Raw genomic sequence first — 14685 nt, forward strand, 5'->3', positions numbered from 1 at the left:
AAACGTTACCATCATGGTTTCGCCTATCCACCAAGCGAACCTAAGGAACGAACAATCGAACACAACATCCGGCGCCGGGCCGGGGTGTTTGGACTCGCTTGATCCGTAGAATTCTACGAAGGCGTAAATCTTTGCTCTGCTAAACGGATTTAACCGCTACCTTCCTCAGGAATCTTGTACATGTGTGCCCCAACCTTATGGTATCCCGTACGCACCATTCAGTGTCCCACGTTTCATCGTTGGGATCGTGTCCGTTAATATCGCTAATTCAATCAGGACAAAAGCTGTCGTGACGAGATCGATGAAGTCTAAATCCCTGCCCTCCGCTTAGGGATCTGCTGACTCGCTCAAAGGAGGCGAGAGTGTTCGCCGCGGCTTTATCTTCGCACAGAGACCATATTTTCCGACCAAATTTATTTTTTATTCGGCTGCAGGCTGATATATCTTTTCTCTCACTGTTTCGCCTGACGACGACCAAATCTAGGCCGAACAAGCCTTACTTGTCGCGAGAACCAAGTGTGCCAATGAGAGAAAACTCAACAGCTAATGAGAGCCCTGACTTGTGCTCGACCGCGACCGACCGCAAGATATAAAGCTTCTGTCCGCGACTGACGGATGCCCCTCAATAATCTTCTTGTCCCTAGGCCCTGTGCCTGTATCTCTACTTCACTTTAGCCTTCCACCAACTGTTTCCTATCATGGGCGTAGCTGTGGAGACTATTACGCCAGGAGATGGAAAAGTGAGCTCCACTGCCGGTAGTACAAGACAGTCCATAACTCACATTGTTCCTCTGTTGTCCGAAGACTTTCCCCAAATCTGGAGGTGAGCATGCAGACTCCATGACCGTCATCCAACTTCCCGCTTACTCACATGATACCCATCAGATCGCGTCACAATAGAATATACGGGCATGCTGGCAGATGGAACAGTGGCAAGTTGGCAGTGTCGCGGCACCTAAACATGATATCCCAATGACAGAATACAGTTTGACATAGCACACGGTCCAGGCTCAACCCCCTTAACCATCCAAATTGGCACGGGTGCCGTCATCAGAGGTCTGGATGAAGGTAATGCACCGAAGGGTTATTAATCTGCCACCCCCGTTTTCCGACACCTCCTTTGTGACGTAGGCATTACTCAGCTCTCCCTTGGACAGAGGGTCGTTTTGTGGGTGACCCCTGAATACGTCAGTCACTTTGAATTTGGATTGCCAGATCCGTGTCGTCGTACTGACTGGTACCTTGGACAGGGCTATGGTTCCCGCGGTTTCCCACCAGTGATACCAGCTAATGCACCCCTTCGTCTGGAAGTGTGTTTAATAAAAATCAATTGAGAAAGAATTCAAAGGGATACCTTAAGTTATACCAGTTATTGTACCATTCGATCTTCACCCGATAGGCTCGGGACTGCCATACTTCTGTGAAACTGTTCCCACTTTCTTGGACTTTCTGGTCGGTTACTTCTGGGTGGTTGGTGTTCCTTGGTGTTCATCAGATCATTCCAGCGTGCAGGACATTCATACGACAAATATAGCAATAATTCCCCCAGTCTGTCGAGCAGCGAGTACGATTATCGTACCAAGTGGGAACAAATCAGAAGCGAGTCTGAATAGGATCTGAATAGATGACCGTATTCGGAATTACAGACTTACAGCCACGAGTTCTGACTGAGGACACGCACAACAGAATCCCGACTGCAGGGGTGGCGTTATCGCATCAATGAATGAATGGAATCGCCAAATACCACATCGATTGGTCTGCACATACAGTACCGATCTCTCGATTCAGCAGCAGCCTCAATGTCAATCACGACCCCCAACAAGCGATAGACACGATCCTCCAACATCAGGAAAGTGCTCTTTCTTCGCGTTCACTCGGCAAGGTCATGAGTCCGAGCCGGCGGGTCAAGTCAGACCGGCGGCCACGATGTCGTCTAGAACAGTCGTGAAATTTCACACAGCACCAATAAGAGGCACAAAGGGACTTCCGTCCAGAAGGAGGGGTTACCTTCTCCCGAAGATGGGGAGCTGGACCAAGAAATTCAAATTGGCGGTGTGAGCTAAGCAGCGAGGGCGGTGGAAGAATTGAAACGACCTCGCGTCCTATGAATGGAAGCATGCGCGGTTCCACTGGATAGGACGGATGACGAATAACGGACGAGTGCAACTCCGAGAGTCACCTGAAGGGGGCCACGAGGCCCTGTGCGTTAGGCAGAGAAGCAGTAAGGGTGCAACGTCGGAGTTCCATGATGTCAAATGCATGTGGAATTAGGGTTCATTGCAGCAGACCAGAGAAGAGGATCGTCCACAGGCACGTCGGGCAGGCAATTGATGGATCTAGGAGAAAAGCTACCAAGTGTTCGACGGTACCAAACGGAACAATGGACATCTTGCCACGCTGCGAATTCACCAATCGCAATTGAATTCCGAGATCTTTGGACATATAAGGTAAATGTCGTGCATCAGGCCCGTTGGGGTGTTTGTGCAATATGCATCTGAGTGCCTGCCACGGTAGGGAAATCTCAACCTGGAACCATAACCCGATATGATAGACTGGGAGTGCTCAATGGCCAGATATATACGTATTTTACGCCTACAACACGAAAGCGGCCAATCAAAGGAGTGTAGGGTGGACAGTGGGAACGGCATATTCTGAAAGCTCAGCAAAATATGTGTCAGAATCCGAAGGTCGACTAGTCCTGCACTTCAATAAAACGCCGCGCTTACGACAAATTAATAAGGGTAGAAATGTCAATTATGGAATACAAATCTAAATAATACAATGCAACAGTAAGGTAGTACGATAACCAGACCCAAGAAGATGTTGCATTACATCTCCTGCGATTCAAAGGGTTTCTGGAAACATGCCAATCAGCCCCGCTGCCTGTATCAACCAGCGACACGCATACACACCTTCGTCTTAGACGGAAGAAGCTCCTGTGCAATGTGAGGAACGACACCACCTTGTGAGATAATGACAGAACCGAGTAGCTTGTTCAGTCTTGAAGACCATTCGTCAGCACCAGCGCGAGAAAGAGGTAAGCATAGACACACTCTTCATCATTCTTGATGGCAAGCTGAAGGTGGCGGGGGACGATGCGGGCCTTCTTGTTATCGCGAGCGGCATTTCCTGGACCAATGAACCGTTGACTCAGCACCTGGAAAGAATATCATCGCAACAAACTGAACGGACCAGCGAGCTCCAGAATCTCTGCAGCCAAGTACTCCAGAACAGCGGCGAGGTAGACAGGCGCACCTGCACCAATGCGGAGAGCATAGTTACCCTTCTTCAACATACGATGGAGGCGACCGACAGGGAACTGCACTATACGCCACCAGTTAGGATCCCAAAAACGGACGAGACGCGTCGCCAGATGAGTCACGCACGTCCTGCTCTCACTGATCGCGACGAGCCCTTAGAATCGTCACCACCGGTTTTCCCACTCTTGCCTCCGGCCTTTCCTCCCTTTCCTTTGCCTACGACGCGAGGAAACGCGTGGATTAGCGATCCCCTCACCAAGTATCCAGCTGACTGTTGACGAACCAGACATAATGGTTGCGTGCTAGTTGCGAAATAAGAAGGTGTTGTGGTTTTTGACGCGAGACGTGAGGCTCAAGAGATGATGGGGGTACGAAGGAGAGATGGACCAGTGGAGGACGCGGAGATGCAGGGCTTTATAGTCATAACGGTCAGTTGCTTTCGAGATCATCTGCTTCCGAAAGTGTAAACAAACATCACAACTCACGTGTGAAGCTTGATGGTCCAAAGCACGTCCCCGTGGTATTGACTGGTGAGTTACGGTTCTCGTGTGCTCGAGGGGACCTGTATGAAACGTCGAGGGCCCCTCAACTGGTTGTGCGCTTGTGCTTATCCCAGTTGCAGGTTTTTCCCTTTGCAATACAGGAAGCTTGATGCGCAAGTCGATGACGCACGGGGTGGATTTTTCATTCTTCACCGCTGGGGCCGCCTCATGGAACTATGTATGACAGCACCCTTCAGATTTTTGGACCTGGAAACCTTCTGGATCTCTTTTTCCGATGACTATGACAAACGCACCATGGTCGTCATAAGCGGGGCCAGGCTACATATTTCAGGCCACGAAGAGTCGACCTCCATTGCTCCAAAACTCCGGAACTTCCCAATATGTATGTTCGTGAATGAGCGGACGTCGTTGGCATTATCCAGGTGTGTTGACGAGGTCTCTGCGCCGGATGCTTGGTTGGACGAGCAATGCGGGTCGCCACCGCGCTCTACCGGTTCACGGATGCTGAAAAGAACTACCGTGTGCGGAAGTTCGACATGAATGGGAGGCCTAAGCTCGGAAACGCGACGTCGCGTGCCAAGGGTATGAACTCTCGCTACAGCTTGCTCCGAAAGAAACACTAACAAGGTGGTTTCAGAGCACATAGACATTTCACGATATGGTTTTAGCAAGATATGTTGGAGATCAGCCTCGAAGTGTGTACTTTGCTTTACATGCGAAGCAGCATGACAATTAATGAATATTGCTGAAATATTCCTCCCGCTGTTCTGATCGGTGAATCATCACAAGACGCTTGCCGCACAAAAATTCTGAACTTGCGCTTTTTCACACTTCCCTAACCATCACTTCCTCCGATCTGATGCACCCATCGGATCGCTCTGTTAATATGAGGGCTTTCTTGGGCCATGCACTGTGCAACGTATTCGGCCAATCCCGTATAACAATTTGAGGAACGAGATTAACCGGGTCGTGCTCTCAATCCAGAAGTCTCGGCATATGTCGGGGCTGTCTCAACAACCCCAGCCACTTCTGCAGGAGTACAAGATAACATTAATCGAATTCCCGTATGCCACATGCACCTTTTTGAACACTTGACTCTATTTAGAATATAGCACTAGCGTGATATAAGCTTGAGCACTAGTACTATCCCACTTTCGTAACATATCAATCACCAACTCGCAATGCCGATCAGTCTAGCCTCAACCGTCAAGCTCAACACTGGGGCAGAAATTCCAGTCGTCGGACTTGGTATGTAACGATTCGGTCGAGGGAACGATCGAGATGAGATCCTATTTGCAAAACACTTGTACTAAGTTTGAGACATCGTTCAGGTACCTGGAAAAGTGCACCAGGTCGAGTTGAGGAAGCCGTCGAATATGCCTTGAAGAAGGCAGGCTATAGGCACATCGATACAGCCACGGATTACGGGTGAGTTCCTGTCCTCGATTTCAACCGCGAGAGTGCCGCTTAGGGCCGGACTTCGACCGTGACGTGCACCGATCTCACTCATTCCCAAATCACAGCAACGAGAAAGAAGTCGGTGAAGGTATCAAGGCCTCGGGAGTGCCGCGCGAATCTATCTTCGTCACCACCAAGCTTAAAAATGATGACCACGATAAAGTGGAGCAGGCGCTGGAATATTCATTAAAGCAACTCGACACTCCATATATTGACTTGTGGCTATTGCACTGGCCTGCACCAATGTTAAGCCCTACCGGGGACGGAAAGCCTAACAGGGACTTGGACTGGCTTGACACTTGGAAAGAGCTGGAGAGGGTTCACCTTGCTAACAAGAATAAAGTCAGGGCAATTGGAGTAAGTCGGATCATCAACTAACAGCATTAAAGGCCGACGCCAAACTTAATCCATTTGCTGCCTAGGTCTCTAATCTCTCTGTGCCCTTCCTCAAGCGACTCCTCAAGGAAGCCAAAGTCATCCCTGCTGTAAACCAAATTGAGCTCCACCCGTAAGCCGCTCCTACCCACACCCTCCCTGATTCCGAGTCCTATCCCCTATCAAATCCAGTTCCCTGCCTCAAAAGGAAGTCGTCAAGGTCACAGAAGAAGCTGGTATCCTGCTCACCTCCTACTCGCCTCTCGGCTCCGACGAATCTCCACTCCTCACGGACGAAGTGATCGTCAAGATTGCAAAGAAATACAACGTCGAGCCCGCAGCTATCCTCGTTTCTTTCCAGGTCGCTCATCCAAACCGAACCGTCCTTCCAAAATCCGTCACTCCCTCGCGTATTTCGGCGAACGCTCAAATTGTCGAGCTTACCCCCGAAGAGTTCGCGGAGATTGATAAGATTGGCGAATCAAAGATTTTCCGAGTTTGTAATCCTACGTGGGCAGGATGGGGTGATCTCGGGTTTGACCTCAGCAAAGAAAAGGAGAGTGAGTAAGAGATGAAGCCTTTGGAAGGATATTCTCATCGATACACGGCTATTCGTGCATGTCATTGACTGCGGTCATTCATCCTATATATAATCGATATTCCATCGTGGTACGGAGCATCAAACTACATGCTATTGAAATTCATCTTGTGTGCACGCCGGAGGAGACGCAATGGAATAGCGTGGCGACAGTCCCGGCAAATGCCAGAACCTCTGGAATTGAAGACGAGCCGGGTAATTTACAAGGATGGAGATTGGGGAAGGAGGAGGGCAACGCGAAAAAACAAGGACGAGGAAGAACAAGGAGGAGAAGAACCGAGGTTACAAAAACAAGGGAACAACCGAAAATAAAGAAACCTAGAAAAAACTAGAGTAAGCACTCGGGATCCAACCCACCGAGAGTAACCGGAGGTCACAACACCCCCCCTGCTCAGTGAGACCGAAACGCTTACCAGAAGTAAGGGACTCCGAGAGAAAACTTCGACAAAAATCGCTTTTCAGGCTAACAGAAATGAGACTAAAAAAGAAACAAAGAAAACGCCTTCAGCAGAGGTTGAGGAATAAGAGGGCCAGAGCCCAGAAGCGTGAGCGGACGAATAAACACGTACGGAATTCGTCCGAAGAAATCGACTCAGGTATGCAGCGGCAATAAAACCTGAATCGGCATGACTGTAGCCTCGGAAGACACAGTATGCGTAAGGCCGACAGCGGGTACGGCGCATAAGATGAAGGCATCACCGGGTATCTCGTACCTCCATTAAATAACAACAAATGCAAAATTGTAGCAGAAACCATCTGCGGCCATAGGACTCGGAAAACACCGCATCCCGTCTGATCTGCGAAGTTAAGCCGAGTACCGTTTAGTTAGTACCATAGTAGGGGACTATGTGGGAATCCTGAGTGCTGTAGTTTCTATTTTGTTTTGTTTTTTTTGTTTTCCTCCCTTCACTTCACCTCACGTCTGATCTTCTTATCTTCAGACTTGATCCCCAAATTTTCGTTGGCTGACTCATACTATACCCTGGCCAGCCCACCGTGAACGTTCTATGTCACCCGGTCGCTCGTAGTTGTACAATTGTATACCCACGCGCACTCAAACTGTTTTGTGGCATTGTCACGCAAATGGTTCCTGGTATCTCACAAAGTTCGAAATATATACCATGCCTGTTGACTGGAGAAAAGCTGCCCCAATTTACCATCCGAACGAAACAGCAGAGGAATAGTGTCACGGTCAGCAACATGTTGAATCGATACAGTCACCACACACCAGATCCGTGCGATCTGATTCCCCGAACGCATATTAACCTGACGAGTGTTTCCACCTAGAGTTGTACGCTCTTCATCTAAATAAACTTCTCCGCTCCTCTTAGCCAGGCACTCTTTTGTCTTCGACTGATTTTTTCCCGTACATACACACTATTTCAGATCGTCTCCTGTTCTTGGGGGCTTCAGGGAAACAGAATTGTATGTTGAAGGCCCGCTCGGTGTTACGCAGGTGCATCAATTCACGGTTGGCGAGCAAGACCTGCCGCAATGCCGTCTTTGGGCTTGGTCCACTCCTTCTCTACGGCCCGGGGTAGCTTAGACATTTACGCCGTCTGGACCATTTCCGCGAGTTATGGCGGGCAGCCAGCGCGCATGCTGAATGGAATCTTCTGTTTCCAAGCACGGAAAGGCACGAACGATCGATTCATTGGTTGATATCAAGAATCGAAGAAACCAATTCATGGTTTGCACAGCTCCCGCGCGATCGACGTCTTACCTGTTATGGCCACTAGGGTCGAGCAGCTTCAGGTTTATACATACGTCCTGTCACCAAGTGCTCCCTTCAACACACCTGCACGATGTCTGAAAGGCTTGCGTCCCGTCACTCTACTAGGTCACAACGCCCTCATGAGCCTCCTAATGATCGGCCCCAGGCCTCGATCTCTCAGATAACTCCTTCCGCGGCTACAAACGACGGAACGATTCACAGAGACGATGATGGTTCCGCAGGGTCATATCCTGATACCCCTGTTGCTACGCCGGTGCCCTCTTTTAGCGGCACTTCACATGATGGCGCGAACCAACAAACGTCTCGTCAAGGCAGAATATTTTGGCCATTCCGGAGAAAGCCTGGCCCCAATCTCAATTGTCTTGATCAGTCAAGTACGTCCCATGCCAAACATCCTACGCCGATGGCACCCGTACAAATATCGCCGAACGAACCACGGCTACCGCTGTCCCCTCTTCCGACCGAAGTGAGTGTCGATTCTCCACGGGCAAGGAATTTATGGAGAAAAAGGACGGTCATTGCATCCGCTTCTACTATATTATTAGATACTTACTCGAGCACCTGGACCCATTGCAACTTTTTTTGCAAGAGTCCACTGAATTGCAAGACGAGTTTAACACCTTCATTATGCGAAACTTGCTAACTTTCATGCACTTGCGGGGCACAAATTGGAGATTTCCTGAAGAATTCCTTCAATTCGAGGTAAGTACAAACTATTCTTGTTTGAATATTGACATGTTGTCACCATTGATAGAATCACAATTCAATGCGACTCTTGGGGATTGTAAAACTGGAATTTGAATATAGCTCGCCTTGGGAATTCTATCGATCGATCCTCCCTTTCAATCAGTCTATCTTCAAACATTATGGCCATCTCTCTGATGTCCGGGTCTTCTCCATTCTTGACAAATTCTCTGGTGGCACCATCTCATTAAGCGAGGATTTACTCAGGGCCCAAATGACCATGCGGGCAAAGCTGAGTGAACTACCAAGGACGGTGGTGGACGAATGGGGAACTGTGAGGGTCGATCACGAAACCGAGTTCTACGAATCTGATGTTCGTAATGGCATTGTGACTTGTGCCGCACTCTCCCCTGATGGTCGCTATGTTGCGCTCGGGTTTGGCAGCGGTGTCATCGAAGTTGCCGATATCAACGATCAGCGTACGATCTGCCGGTTGCAGCGTGATCCAGGCAATCCCCCTGCCTGGATCAAATTTGTCTACAGCAGCCACCAAGTCGCGGCGGAGGGTGAAGACTGGAACGCACTGCCCCGTCTTATAAGGCCTGGTGCTCTTCCCACCAGTTCTTATCCACGACCCCAAGACAATCCCAATGACCGTCGTTACCCCATCAAGAGGGTCATATCTAATCCGAAGGGCCCATACATTCAGCTCCTTGCGCACCCTTCGAACCTAGGCGGGCCTTCTCTCACACGTATTCTCCACTGTCTGGCATTCGAGCCTACTCCAGGAGTTCAAAGTATCGACGCCTTCAATGATGGGATCCGCGTTGTCACCTGGTCAACGGAGTCCTGCAAGTTCATTGGGAGTTATCATGTGGAGAAGTTCCATTCTTGGATTATTGGTCCGAACGTCCCTCCGACTCGCTCATATCATGTTCCTAACCCTGGATTCAATCCAGCCACTGGCGACATATCTTACGTGCATCACCCCGAGATGGATGCAGGACGCGAACCTAAAGATGAGTTTTGGATCGAGTGTGCATTTTACAACCTCCCCGACTTCCCTTCACTCGACCCAGCAGAATGGGCTTGGCCTCCCAGCGTCTGCCCGTCTACAGCAATGACAACCTCTCGAATCGATTCCTCATCAGTATGGCTCAATGACGGAATACTCACGCTTCCAGTGGCCTATCAACCTACTGAATCTCGGCGAGCCTGGTACGGTGATCGATTGCCAGATGCCGATATCGAGCCAGATGACGATATCGAGCCAGATGATGATATCGAGTCCTACCCCAAGTCCAGCCGTATTGAGCTCCTCCAGTTCAACAGTTCCGAGTTCTACCGCCCTCAGTCCAGCAGAGATGGGACTCGGTTTTTGATCCAGGGCAAGTCAAGAGCCCCAATTGTCATCGATACTCGCCGAATTGTTTAACATTTACCAATACGCCTGTCATTGCTTTCCCATCACTCCTTTGGCTATTTGCTTGATGGGCTTTGCATTCCAACGCTATGTAGAATTGCGGATAGTCGTCGGAATGTACACTATGCACTATACTCAATATTTCTGCAGCGTTAGAACGGCAGTGCGTGGAACACTTTGGCGGCGACGATCTCTCACGTCCTGCACAGTACAGTAAGTCGAGCGTCAGAACCAACAGCGGAGCGGAGATCAGCTGGATATGGTCCCAACCCGAACACTGGTGTTCAACCTCCGATCTATTCTGGTCAACGTGGCTCCCCTCGCACCCCGCTTGCACCGGGATCCCGTAAAGACCACCATCACGTTCAACCGACGCGGTCTTAGCATCCAAGGCACAAGGGCTATTGGGAAAACTGTCACAGACCGTTCGTAGGGTTCGGGTTCTGTGTGGCCTAGAGCCCCAAGTATTCGGGGCAGGATGAGCCTGCGATTTTGGTCTTCAAGGATGAACAAATGGACAGGACTTTAGCAGATTAAACCTTGAATGAAGAGCTGGATAGTTGGGAAGACGATGCGCTATGTCGGTTGCGGAACGACGGTAGCCTTGTAGGAGAGGTTTCATCCGACAAGGGAGGCTTGATTGAAGGCTCAATGCCAACATCATATCAAGCTGGGGAGGTGCACGCATACACTACGGGTAAAACTATATTGCAACATTGTCACATGAACACGGTTCTTGGTATCCTGCCAAGCTGAACGACTAGATATATACTGTGCATGGCCAAGAAAGGTCCAAGTTCCAATCTACTACCCGAGCGAAAGGAGGAGGGCGGGAAAAGTGACAGCTCGGGGAACAAGGGAGGAGAAATAGTGCCTCGATCAAGCGGCCATGGCTACTCCAAATTGGTACGACTGCTGCAGCACTATTATAACCTGATACACCAAGTTAGCCCTAGCTCCAGGGAGGGCTACATGAGCAGGATAACATATACAACGTATGGGGGCAGCGGCTAACGACGGAGTGGGATCGCTCCTGAGAGCTGCTAGGGATGGAGATATTGAGTGTGAGGTGGGTGGCAAAGTGGGCAGATGTTGAGGCCATTCAATCAGTGTTCTATTACGTAACCTAGATAAGTATCTGAGGTCATGCAAGTAGAACAACTTTTTCTTCGTCCGTGGCTAGAATTGACTTTTAATGTGACACAGTTGTGCTTGCACATAAATCTGTGCTACGCAATGGAAGGCATAAGTCCGTCAAGATCAATGAACGCAATCATCCCTCCTAGTCCACCTAAACAAAGGTTGTTCCGAGATATTGCAACGGAAGAGCTAGGCTTGAAGTAGTCTGGAAGCCAACAGATGCGACAGGTGATACCTCCTTTGTTGATACAGAGAGAATTGCCATCAAGGTAAACAGGGTGTCGAGCAGGTTGGGAGAGAGACGGTGAAGTTGGGCTGCGGACTTCGTTTGAACTCAAAGTTTTTGTCTCACCTTGACCGCCGAACAAGATGCCATCAACAACGAATAAAGTCCTCAAAGGACGAAATGTCCTCACCAAATGCCAGTGGTCTCCGTCCTATGCACCGACCGCCAGCAGCGTCCCATGTACACACTGTGCCATCCTGAGAGGTCGAAGCCAGATGGTAGCCATCCCGTGAAAACTGCAGGGATGAGATCGAACCAGTATGTCCTTCCAGTCCTCGAAGGGGTGGTTTCGTCGCTATATCCCAAACACGCATGGTGTCGTCGCAGGAGGCCGAAGCTAGATGACGGCCATCCGGCGAAAATTGCACAGACCTGACCCGATCCGTGTGCCCCCTCAGTTCCTGAAGAAGTGCTCCCGTCTCCACACTCCAGATGCGTACCGTATGATCGCTGCTCGATGTCGCATAACATCCATCAGGTGAAAATTTTACGAACCTGATGAAACTCGTATGTCCATCCAGTATTCGAAGAGGTGCACCTGTCACCCTATCCCAGATTCGAACGGTGTGATCTCCAGAGGCCGTGGCCAGATAACGGCTGTCAGGCGAAAACTCCACGGACCAGATCGAATCGGTATGTCCCTTCAGTGTTAGAAGAGCCTCCCCCGTTTCCAGATCCCAGACACGAACGGTGTGATCCTCCGAGCCTGAAGCCAGATGACAGCCATCCGGTGAAAACGTAACGAACAGGATGGGACTAGTATGTCCCTTCAATATTCGAAGGAGTGTCCCTGTCGCTACATCCCAGATGCGCACATGGTGATCATCGGATGCCAGATGACTACCGTCTGGCGAAAAGGCGGCGGAGAAGACCGCAGCAGTATGGCCCCTGAATTCCAGAAAGAGATCTCCTGTCACCGCGTCCCAGACGCGCACGGTACGATCGTCCGAGGCCGAAGGTAGAAGGCCATTTGACGAAAATGTGACGGAGTTGACGGGACCAGTGTGTCCCTTTAACTCTTGAAGGAGTGCCCCAGTCACCGCATCCCAGAGATACACGGTGCCATCCGATGAAGATGAAGCCGAGGCCAAATGACGTCCATCTGGAGAAAACCCCACCGAAGACGTTCCACTTGTGCAAACTTCTAGTACTTGTGGTGGCCATGATTCGCTACTATACATACCACAAGCAACAATGTGGCATTCAGTTGCCGCGATCCTTGGAAATACTGTCTTTAACGGGCTACCCGACGGGATGAATGGGTGACCACTGCCAAGTATGGATAATGACGAGGCCGCGAATGCACTTTTTGATCGAGTGACCAACTGGTACAAATCACGAACTACGTGATTCATTCGGAGATCTTGCGTATCAAACTCCTTAAAGACGCCAAAATGAGTCACGAGGTTAGTTTAGTTTATTTTTATTTTTATTTGCAACCTTCGGACATACCAGCCATCGAACAAGTTCGTTCAGCCCTCGACAAACCCGGTCAATTTCATCCATGATCCCCATCGCTGCAATCCAGTGAAGAAGTACTGGGATGCAGCGAGACAAGGCCTTCATCGTTTCATCACTCCGGTCATCCGACTCACAAAGGAGAGGAATCCACTGGTGGCATGCGAACTTGAGCTCCACCGTCATCAACTTCTCAAATTCGCTTTGAAGATCGGGAATATCGCTGTTCAGTTGGAAACGCCATATCACTGGTAGGCGGTCGATCGCCGTACACCGTTCCAGGAGCTCCAGCGCCGATAGCACAGCGTTACATCCTGGGATGAGCTTGGAAAATGGTCCGAGATGGTGATTGACTGGATCGTAGACAACTGAAGAATGTTTGTGAATCGCAAATTCCACTTCCAACTGGGAAAAACAAGTGAGGACGTTGACGGCTACAGTAGCGTGATGTGCGTACCGATGATTCCAACAACTCAATAATAGTTGATATCAAGGCAATCACGTCATCCGCACCTGCCAGTGATTTATCTGAAGACGTCCCCCCAAGGTTTCGTCCCCATAATAGAAACGCGCGAAATAACTCGCTGAAATGAACCATATGTCAGGAGCTATACAAACAGATCCCATGGTTCGATATTTTACTGACCGAGGGAAACTAATTGAAAACTTCCGTGCTTCGTGAATAGCATAACATCCGTGGAGGTGCTCGTGAAACGTCCGGTTCAGCGTAACAAGGAGTCTTTTCATGAGTGAAGAGACATGAAATGCGTCCTGCCCCGAAAAGCTGCGATAAGCGGATCTCTGGCAGACTCAATTAGTTATCGTGCCCAGACATCTAATATATGAGGGAAAGCCGTTACATGGTGATTTTCCATAGCTTTCAAGATGGACTTGACAGCTTTGGATATGATTGAATCCCCAATCAAGGCGGTTAATCGTAAAACTGACTCCCATAGGTCGTTGATTTCAGCAGCGGAGGAGGAATAGACCAGAACTCTGATGCGGTCCCGGCACTCGGCACCAATATTAGGGTGGTTAAGGGATCCATGCTTATACACGGCTCCAAACCGGCACGTTAACATCTCCTGAATTGTGGAGGCGAAGAACCAACAGTTCTCCTATGTGTTTCACCGAAAGTTGGTTAATTAGTGGTCGCGTGGGGGTTGGAGGACGACGCTTACTCTGGATAACCTATATCCCGGAGATTCTGCGGTGACGGCATACAGGATTTGTGCAGCTGCAATGAGAGGAGCAGGCTCCGAAAAGCCCATGACTGCCTCTACTCCAGCTTTCGTGTTCGTGTAATCTAACAGATGGCCAAGTCGGCCTGATATAGCAGCCTTATCAAATACCCGCGCCTCTTTTAGCTGCTGTGCAAAACACTGCTGTAAAGTTCCACAACTTACGGTGTCCATCGCAGTATTAGATGTTCCCGAACCCACCATCCCAAATTTCCACAATGAGATAGCATTATCCCGTCTACGGTCCAGGCGCAGGTAGAAATCCCTTCCGTCGACTCGAGCAACGTGAAGGATGAGAAACCGATGGGGAATCCCATAAACATCGCCATATCGTGCAACCGACACGATCTTAGCATCTAGGGCACGACGGCTACTAAACAAACTCTCACAGAACGTTCGCACGGAATAGATCCTGTATGGTTTAGAATCCAAGTATTCGGTGCAGAATGCGCCCGCCGATGTGAAGCTTGCGATCTTGCTCCTCAAGGATGAACTAATGGATGGGGCTTTGGTAGATGAGGTCT

At 49.7% G+C, this 14685-nt stretch overlaps 5 protein-coding genes across 5 annotated transcripts; 4 read left to right on the top strand and 1 right to left on the bottom strand.

The window, feature by feature from the left end:
- Positions 1-698: 698 nt before the first annotated feature.
- Positions 699-1334, top strand: EI90DRAFT_2903076 (uncharacterized protein; the record flags this gene model as incomplete). The annotated part of the gene is made up of 5 exons (XM_039054123.1): positions 699-759; positions 886-929; positions 987-1068; positions 1132-1187; positions 1251-1334. 5 exons carry the CDS (start codon positions 699-701, stop codon positions 1332-1334), a joined length of 327 nt encoding a protein of 108 aa, XP_038923006.1.
- A 41-nt stretch (positions 1335-1375) lies between these two features.
- EI90DRAFT_3029424 (uncharacterized protein) lies at positions 1376-2122 on the top strand. The gene is made up of 2 exons (XM_039058128.1): positions 1376-1605; positions 1653-2122. Exon 2 carries the CDS (start codon positions 1720-1722, stop codon positions 2056-2058), a length of 339 nt encoding a protein of 112 aa, XP_038923007.1. The 5' UTR covers positions 1376-1605; positions 1653-1719; the 3' UTR covers positions 2059-2122.
- On the bottom strand, positions 2060-4632 carry EI90DRAFT_3143358 (histone H2A-like protein; the record flags this gene model as incomplete). Its single annotated transcript, XM_039065009.1, has 6 exons — positions 2060-2102; positions 2911-3000; positions 3054-3129; positions 3193-3324; positions 3387-3476; positions 4629-4632. The coding sequence occupies 6 exons, from the start codon at positions 4630-4632 to the stop codon at positions 2060-2062; spliced, it is 435 nt and encodes a 144-aa protein (XP_038923008.1).
- Positions 4633-4944: 312 nt separating this feature from the next.
- Positions 4945-6164, top strand: EI90DRAFT_3143359 (Aldo/keto reductase; the record flags this gene model as incomplete). Its single annotated transcript, XM_039065010.1, has 5 exons — positions 4945-5011; positions 5095-5191; positions 5287-5578; positions 5644-5729; positions 5789-6164. 5 exons carry the CDS (start codon positions 4945-4947, stop codon positions 6162-6164), a joined length of 918 nt encoding a protein of 305 aa, XP_038923009.1.
- A 2106-nt stretch (positions 6165-8270) lies between these two features.
- Positions 8271-9157, top strand: EI90DRAFT_3029444 (uncharacterized protein). The gene is made up of 4 exons (XM_039058129.1): positions 8271-8395; positions 8475-8631; positions 8684-8947; positions 9058-9157. Exons 1-4 carry the CDS (start codon positions 8313-8315, stop codon positions 9115-9117), a joined length of 564 nt encoding a protein of 187 aa, XP_038923010.1. The 5' UTR covers positions 8271-8312; the 3' UTR covers positions 9118-9157.
- The last annotated feature ends 5528 nt before the right edge of the window (positions 9158-14685 follow it).

This window comes from Cantharellus anzutake (genome assembly GCF_015039405.1).
Source record: "Cantharellus anzutake strain C23 chromosome Unknown EI90scaffold_2, whole genome shotgun sequence".
Classification (NCBI taxonomy): domain Eukaryota; kingdom Fungi; phylum Basidiomycota; class Agaricomycetes; order Cantharellales; family Hydnaceae; genus Cantharellus; species Cantharellus anzutake.